General features: G+C 46.4%; 1 protein-coding gene across 1 annotated transcript; it reads left to right on the top strand.

Annotated features, from left to right (window-relative positions):
• Positions 1–2,020: 2,020 nt before the first annotated feature.
• On the top strand, positions 2,021–5,107 carry SSTR1 (somatostatin receptor 1). The gene has a single exon (XM_066322073.1). The coding sequence runs from the start codon at positions 2,132–2,134 to the stop codon at positions 3,341–3,343; it is 1,212 nt and encodes a 403-aa protein (XP_066178170.1). The 5' UTR covers positions 2,021–2,131; the 3' UTR covers positions 3,344–5,107.
• The last annotated feature ends 3,623 nt before the right edge of the window (positions 5,108–8,730 follow it).

The following is an 8,730-nucleotide window of genomic DNA, read 5'->3' as shown; positions in this document are numbered from 1 at the left end:
AGAATAAATTCCTCATGACGGGTTGTAATGGACTGATGGTAATGCTGCACGTCTCTGCGTATTAAAGTGGTGGGTAGTGATAATATGCATAATTGTGATGGTGGGCAGACAGTGATAACAAGATGTGTGAACAGTAGGAGGTGATGGGTATGCATGGTAAAATGCGGAGGTTGCAAGGCTGCATGTGTGATGCTGAGTATAGTGGTGCTGTGGGGAACACGTAGCAGCATATGCACTGTGGTGATATTTGTGTGATGTGGACCTACTGTTCTTGACAAAAGTAGGTGGTGCTCTTAGGCGGCAGTTTATGTGGAGAGACAGGTCATTGCCCATACAGGTGTGCTTTGCTCACACAGATGGGCACTGCAGCCAACAGAACAAATAAGCATTTACTGGGTGTTTTCTGTGTATGCCTGTGCTGAGGGAGTGTTGTTGCAGTGAGCAGGTGAGAGGGGCTGTGTGAACTAGCGAGTAACCACCTCTGGTTAATACAGAATGGTCAGAGGGTATATACACAATGGTAGTGGTGGCATATGAAAATTGATTTAGTAGTTATATACAAGCATGTAAGGACAGGTTGTACACTCAGAACAATAACATAGAGAGAGAAAAGACATATTTCCCAGAAGCAGAGGAGTATGGGAAGGTCATGCTCTTCTTTTTTTAAGACGAGTTTGCTCACCAGAGAACAGAGATGCAGTATCAGGACTATCTGAAGATGTTCATGTGTGTTTAGAACTGGTGGTGTGGATGAGGTGTTTAAGGTGTCAGTGTCTGCCTAGAGATGACAGTACGAGGAGCTACTGATACGTGTGTGTTCATCTAGAATCAGGGTGTATGTAAAAAATAGCACAGCGTAGGTCAATGTATAGAAGTGGGTGCAGCATGGCAGAAGTTATGTAGTGACAGCTACACATATGCAGCATATGAGTGGAGATGGTGCCAATGGTTTGTGTGACTGTACAGACTCAGGAGGGTTTATAGCCTCCCCCGGTGTGGATATAATCCTGTCAGGGATATGCACAGGTTTTAAGTACAATATTAAGAGAGGGGGTTGTAACACTGCTGAGGCAGCACGTGGTCGTTGAGCTCGAAGTGATCCTGTGATTGGAAGCAGATGTGTGGGGACAGAGATGTGGAAAGCATGAGATGTTCTTGGCACCACTGTGGTGTAAATAGTCGTGTCAAGCTGCAGTGTGTAAACCAGTCACTCACCCTTGGATGGGACCGACAGGGGCAAACCATGCCAGGGTGTTAGAGTATGTTGTGGGGGAAGCATCTTTCAGGACAGAGTGTGTGGAGAGGGGCACGGCTGCTCGTGAGTGGTGGTGGTGGTGATGGGACAGGACAAGGCAGGGGGCATGGAGCTGCGTGGTGCTAGGAGGCTGTGTGCACAGGGTGGAATGTTTTGTGCTCCGTCGGTCGGTGCCGTGCCCGGTGCCAGCGCTGTGAGGTGAGCATTGTCCATGGTGCAGTGACAGGAGAGGGTTACAGCAGCCGCGCAGACACGAGGCGTGCTTGCCCAGGTAACACTGCCCGCTCACGCAACACCCAGGCTTTTCTCTTAAAGGAAAAAGGATAGTCCCTTTGCCAGGGGTGCCCCTGGTCCGCACCTAGGTGCCATGGAAGGAGAGCAGCGGAGAACGGAGGTGGAGGAGAGGATGGTGGAGGGGCAGGGAGGGGATCAGTGGGAGGTGGGGGAAACAACACTGGGACACTGGGTGGGTAGAGAAGTGCGGGATCGGGGGGCACTGAGCAGCGTGGGGCAGGCAGCGGGAACAGCGAACAAGCCGCCGCGGAGCTGCCGGATTTGCGAGCAGCCGAGGGGCGGGATGGGAGGCGGGCAAGGGGAGTGCGGGGTGGGAAGGGACACCCACTTACGTCTCCTCCTGCCTTTTTTTTTTTTTCTTTCCCTCCTTCTTTCCTTAGCTGGTGACGCGCCGCTGCTATTAATCATTCACCAGGCGGGGAGCAGCAATCGCCGCTCGGAGCGAGCTGCGCTGGCGGCCGCCCGTCTCCCGATGCCCGCGTCCCGCAGCCGCCGCACCGCGATCCCCGGCGGGATGATGCCCAGCGCAGCCGGCGGCGGACGCCTGCTGCTCTGAGCCGGGCCAGGGAGTCCGGGCAGAGGATGCTCCCCCATGGCACCTGCCCCAGGCTTCCGGGCGGTGCAGGCAGCGACAGCGGCGACAGCGGCGACAGCGACAGCGGCGGCAGCGACAGTGGTGGCGGCAGAGCCGGGGGCGCCTCGGAGGAGGCGGCGGCGGAGGGCATGGACTCGGGCGGCAGGAATTCCTCTGGCGCTCCGAACAGCACCCTGAGTGAGTCTCAGGGCAGCGCCATCCTCATCTCATTCATCTACTCCGTGGTGTGCCTGGTGGGGCTGTGCGGCAACTCCATGGTCATCTACGTGATCCTACGTTACGCCAAGATGAAGACGGCCACCAACATCTACATCCTCAACTTGGCCATCGCGGATGAGCTGCTGATGCTTAGCGTCCCCTTTCTGGTTACCTCCACCCTGCTGCACCACTGGCCCTTTGGCTCCCTGCTCTGCCGCCTGGTGCTCAGTGTGGATGCCATCAACATGTTCACCAGCATCTACTGCCTGACCGTGCTCAGTGTGGACCGTTACATCGCCGTGGTGCACCCCATCAAGGCGGCCAGGTACCGCCGGCCCACTGTGGCCAAGATGGTCAATCTGGGTGTCTGGGTGCTTTCCATCCTCATCATCCTGCCCATCATCATCTTCTCCAACACAGCAGCCAACAGCGATGGAACGGTGGCTTGCAACATGCTCATGCCAGAGCCCACCCAGAGATGGCTGGTGGTCTTTGTGGTCTACACCTTTCTGATGGGCTTCTTGCTGCCTGTGGTGGCCATCTGCCTCTGCTACATCCTCATCATTGCTAAGATGCGCATGGTGGCCCTGAAGGCTGGCTGGCAGCAACGCAAACGCTCAGAGCGCAAGATCACCCTCATGGTCATGATGGTGGTGATGGTCTTTGTCATCTGCTGGATGCCCTTCTACATTGTGCAGCTGGTCAATGTCTTTGTAGAGCAGGATGATGCCACCATCAGCCAGCTCTCTGTCATCTTGGGCTATGCCAACAGCTGTGCCAACCCTATCCTCTATGGTTTTCTCTCAGACAATTTCAAGCGGTCCTTCCAGCGGCTGCTCTGCCTCAGCTGGATGGACAATGCTGCAGAGGAACCCATCGACTACTATGCCACTGCCCTCAAGAGCAGGGCATACAGCGTGGAGGACTTTCCCCCAGACAACTTGGAGTCAGGGAGCATGTACAGGAATGGCACTTGCACCTCCAGGATTACCACCCTCTGAGGAATCATTCCTGCCCCCCAGCTCCCTTACTGCCCCCCACCTGGAGGGTGAGCGAAGCCAGGGCTGTGGCACGGGGAGGCTGGGAGGGAGGGGATTTTGGTCCTGCCCACCACCAGCAGTGTTTGGCACAAGAAAGAGAGAAGAAAACCCCACATCCTTGATTTGCTGCTCCCCTGCATCCTGGTTGCCCCCCTTGAGAGCAGGTGCATTCTCTGAGGTTTTGACATCCACTCAGTGAATTGTGGCTCTCATGGGTTAGCTTAGCAGCTGGTAGCCTGGCTCTGCCACTCCTCTCTGTGTCTGACAAGTGGCTGTAAAGGTCCTGCAGTGACTCTCACTCTGTCTTTTGTACAGTTTCCCCTTCCCCTTGGCTGGTGGGATACCCCAGGCCACTGAGTCGAGCCTGCCTCAGTCAAGCCTCAGAGTTCAGGCTCAGACTCACCCCAGCTGAAAATGACCCTGCCCAACATCTGTCAGTACACACCTCCCTTTCAGAGATTAGAAATGCTGGAAAAATTCCCCCCAACACACACCTTGCCCTCCCCCAGGAAAGAGTAAGTAGCTTCTCTCTGCACCTACCCTTCCCTCTCCCTGGAATATAAAAAGAAAGCAGGGAACAAAAAGTCCCTGAGAAGGAAGCAGCATAGTCACAGGAGATGTTTTTTTGCCTTGCAGACAGCTTCCAACTCACTGGGACTTTAGCCCTGTGCTACTTGGCAGAAGCAGAGCAGAAAAGATCTTAGGAAAAAATCTGATTATTGCTGTGCTTTGGAGCTGTGCGGCAGGTTGCTGATAATGGGAGATAAGCAGTCCCGTGACTCATAAGGAGCAGAGAGCTGGGACTCACTGAGACAGGAGCTGGGGGGACAGCTGAGCTGGAAAATGTTTGAATCTGTCCACACACACAATAAAGTGTACTATAATAAAGTTTAAAGGGAGTGCTAGATTGTGAATCTGCTGTCTTGAGCCTGCTCTATCATCTGTGAAACAGCGATGAAGAGAGCTGAGACAGTTTTTGAATGACCGGGGTGATGGCAAAGTCACTTCAGCTTATATGGAAAAAGGGGGAGTCATTTAAAAATGACCAGTCTCTGAAATTAATACTTGACAAAAAAAGTAGCTGTTCAACAATAGCTATTACCCTAGCTCCAGTTTCTTCTGTTGCACTAAAAAAACTCAACAAAATGGGTTTCATATGTTGCCAATGTAATATACTACCCAAGGCTTCTTACTGTTTCATTTCTGAGAATTCTTGTTTTTAATGTGTGCCAGATGTCTTCTCGTTTGATTTTTTTATTTAATTCTAGTCACCGTGTTGTGAACGTGTTTTTCTGAAGCAATTTATACTGTGTACTTACGTCTGTGGTGGCTACTTGCAAGGTTGCATTTAAAATGGGTGATGCTCAAGAAGGCTCCTTTCCAGATAAAAACATTGTCATTTTTTCTAACTCTTTCATTTACATTGTCTCCCCCATGGAAATTCTCTCTGGATTTTTCTTTCTTCTCCTCTTATGAAGCAAATTTCATATAGACAGATGCAGCTTTCTTTGATAAATGACAGCTGATTAAATGAAACCTTCTATCCTTACTCCCTCTTATCCCACACAGAAGAGTCGGTACGGACTGTGTTGAAATTAGCAGATTTTTTATTTTTTTTTGCTTTCTACCACCTATGCTAACAGTGTCACACAGTGGCAAGTGTCCCAGTAGCTGTGACAAATCACTTCTCTAGCACAATCCTGTGTTTGTATTAATTATAACTACTGCCAATTTGAAGCAAGAGACTGGAAAAAATCTCTAGTAGCAGCATACCCATAGCCTTGTACTCGTAGCTGCAGTGCTTAAGTACAGTGTTAAGTGTAAGGTTGACAGTTAAGGCATCTAGTATTTGTGGTGGTGGACTTACTACAGGTTTTTTTGTTAAATTATACCCTTTAACTTTTCTCGGCAGCAAAAAGCAGGATGCTACTTTGTACATTTCTTTCACCAAAACTTAGGTACTGTTAAATGAATGTATAAATTTAGTATTTCAAAGTTGTCTGATTCAAAGTCCATCAAAAGGAGAGAAAAATCTTAATTCACTTCAATGGACTGTGAGTCAGCTCCTTTTAGTCTCAAAATCGCTAATGTGGAAACTGTTACATCCTTATTAAAATATTTCATGAAAAGCTTTAACAATTGTACAGTTTCTTTTCTTTTACTTCCTAGTGGACACGATGTAAAGAACACATGCAAATATTAAATTTTGTAATGTTCTACATGTACACGTGGGGAAATAAGGATGAAATTGCTTTATAAGCTCAATTAACTTTTCACAGAAATCAAACATCTGTCAAAATAGTAAAATGCCCCATGATATCCATGATGCTATTTCCAGGGCTTCACTTGAATTCTCACTCATAATATCTTCAAGGTGACATAAATCTCATAATCTTATGTGGCCCTTTTCACCCAGGCATATTCTTATGTATGGCCAGATTAAACAGAGACTCAGTCTACTTTTTACTGTTGAATTTGTTTAATATCAGACACGATGAAGCAAGAGTGAAAAAAAGCATGAAGATTCATACTGCATACTCAGCTTTGATGAAAAGTTGAACTGGGTTTTGTTCCTTCTATTTTTTTTTCACTCTTTGCCTTGTAAAGGCTGCGTTGGAAGGCTGCACACCGACCAGCATATGCACTTTAATTTCAGTTCTCAAAGGCACATTGCAGAGGTTGGGGCTTCAGTAGATGGCAGGCTTGCCTTCAGATGGATGGGCTGATTCACTCCCAGCCAGCACTGCCCCTATGATTCCTGGCTAAAACACTCTGTGTAGTTTCAGGTGGAAACAAAATCTGTTTATCCCAAACTAACAGTTGTTCCTGCTATTTTTCTCTCTGAGAGAGGTGATCAGCAGCAGTAAATCATTCAATTTAGCTAGAAAGAAAGAAAGTTAGTTCATTCTGTGTTACTATATTACACAGTAGAACATAATTCCCACGAAGAAAAAAAGTTGTTCTCATGAAATATTATGTACCAGAAAATAAACAGAACTCTTTTTAATGCTTTCTAAGTGGCAAATAAGAGTATTCAGATTTCACACAGAAATTATTTTAACTAATGCTTAATTCACTTAAAAAAGAGTACAGTGGTTTATTTCTTGGTTACAGTTTGACATTATGTACTGCAAGTGGATGAATTGTAATTTGTAAACAGTAGTGATTTTTTTGTTTTTTCCTTATGAGTTTTGGTTTATATTTTAAAAATATTGCACTCACTTTGTCATGGAAATTGGCCTTGTGGCCATGAAATTGCAGGCAACTTTTGCACTTTGCTTAGCCTGAGACATATAGCCAGCAGTGGGACAGTGCCAAGAGTATCCAGTCAATGGACTGGACAGTTTCCTGTGGCATGTATTCCAGAGAACAGTCTTCACATGGAACCTATATCAGGTGGGCAGCACACAGCAGCTGCAGCATTTTCCCACTCAAAGAAAGGAGCACAGGAAATCACTTTCCTTTCTCACCAGGCTTCCCAGTGCAGTAGCAAAGACAACATGTCTCAGAATCCTGAGGCTAGCTGCTACCTGCAGTTAGTGGACTTGAACAAGATGGTCATAGAGGCGCTTTATTTATGGGCAGTGGATGAAAAAGACCATGGCTGCATGCAGGTATTCTGCCTCTCCAGATGGTCCCTACAGCAGAGAACATTACACAGGGTATGGTTTCTTTGCGTTTGATAGCTAAAGAACCCATTCAATTTCTTCACAGAGAATGAGAATCAGTTTTCTGAATGTAAGAATTATATTACATTCTTACATTTCTGATGTAAGAATTTCTGAAATGCCAGCTTTCCAGTGAATCAGAATTTTTAAAAAGGCTTTCTGGTTCTTTCTGGAAATAAAAAAAACCCGTGCATTTCCAATGTATGTGGCTTTATTAACACTGTGCTATTTGCTGTATTTTAACCTGTTTCCAAAATCAGCATCCTAATTCTAAATATTAAACTAAGTCTTACTGAAATAAAATAACCCAGTGATGTCATACATTCATGTTATATAAGGTTTGACTTTACTCTGCCATATTTCTAGAACAGTGACATTTTAATGTCTTATAATCCTGATCAAAAAAAGATCCAAGAAAAGTATTTTTTTAAAAATCAGAAGAAATTAGCCAAGAAAGAAATATCAATCCAGTGTTCCAAACTCTGTGATTTCAGTTCCTAGGAACCTTACTTGACACCAGGGCTCTACAGACAAGGATGTGAATTATGAATCTCTAGAGGAGAATAAAATATTTCTACTGAATTGTGTACTCAGCATTTCCATCCTCTTCCCCATGGCCCTATTTGGCTGATAACTTCAGGCTAAGCCATGGGAAGAAAGGATGGTTTACTAATTAGATTTCTCTTTAAGAAAAATGCTTTTAGATATTACATTTTGTGGAAAGAAGTGGCCAAGAAAAATAGGTGAACCTGAGTATACTTTGAGAGTATTTGCAAGTATATTGTTAGATGGCTACAGACCAAGCACAATTTTGACAAGACAGATGCTTTTCAATAAAAGCTAACTATTCTCACTCCCTTCCAACTCTTTTTTTCTCCAAAAGCCTAAAATATGGGTTTGGCAGAGCAATAAGCAGCTATGAAGCAAGGTGCTGTATCCTGCCTGAGGTATATAGGGGTTTGTGTCCAGTCTGGGTGGAATACATTTGTCATTATGTGATTATCATGTTTATGATGGGTAGAGTCACCTTGAAAACTGTATCAATGTACAGAAAATTCCTTCTACTCTCCGTTACCACACACCCCACCCCACACCAAATGTCTTTTCTATGCAGATTCTAGCACTGTGTAATATGCCTAAAGGGCTGCTCTGTGGGTTCTTGAGATTCCTAACTAAAAAGGCTCAGATTAAAGTGCCCAAATTTACAGCACAGGGAGGCTGTGGGACAGATAACAATTACCAGATTTCTGACTTGGGATCTGAACTGTGCTGTCTTCATGACTTGGAACAGGATTGTATTGTCTCCACTCACCCTGTTGGTGACGGTGCTGTTTTCAGTGCACGTGTGAGTCCCACCAGCCCAGGGGAAGCTTCTGAAGGGTGCTGGGCTGCACTGCACTTCAAAAAGCTGAGCAATGCCAGGGAACACCAGTGCTGCTCCACGGGCTGAGTACAGCACAGGCTCAGCTCATTCACACAGCCCTTGCCTGTGCTCGGATTCACAATGGAAACCCCAAGGGACTGCTGGTGAACTAGAGTGGTCCAAAACATGCCAAAGCTGGATATTTGGAGGGAAATGGATTTAAAAGAAGGCAAAACTGGTGGATATTTGATACTGAGCAGACAGAGAGAGAAGGAATCTGAAATGGAGAAGGATCAAGTATGTGATGGCCAGGAGAG

Source organism: Sylvia atricapilla, chromosome 6 (assembly GCF_009819655.1).
Source record: "Sylvia atricapilla isolate bSylAtr1 chromosome 6, bSylAtr1.pri, whole genome shotgun sequence".
NCBI classification, from domain to species: Eukaryota; Metazoa; Chordata; class Aves; order Passeriformes; family Sylviidae; genus Sylvia; species Sylvia atricapilla.
Note: the sequence above shows the minus strand (reverse complement) of the source record. Positions and strands in the feature narration are given on the sequence as shown.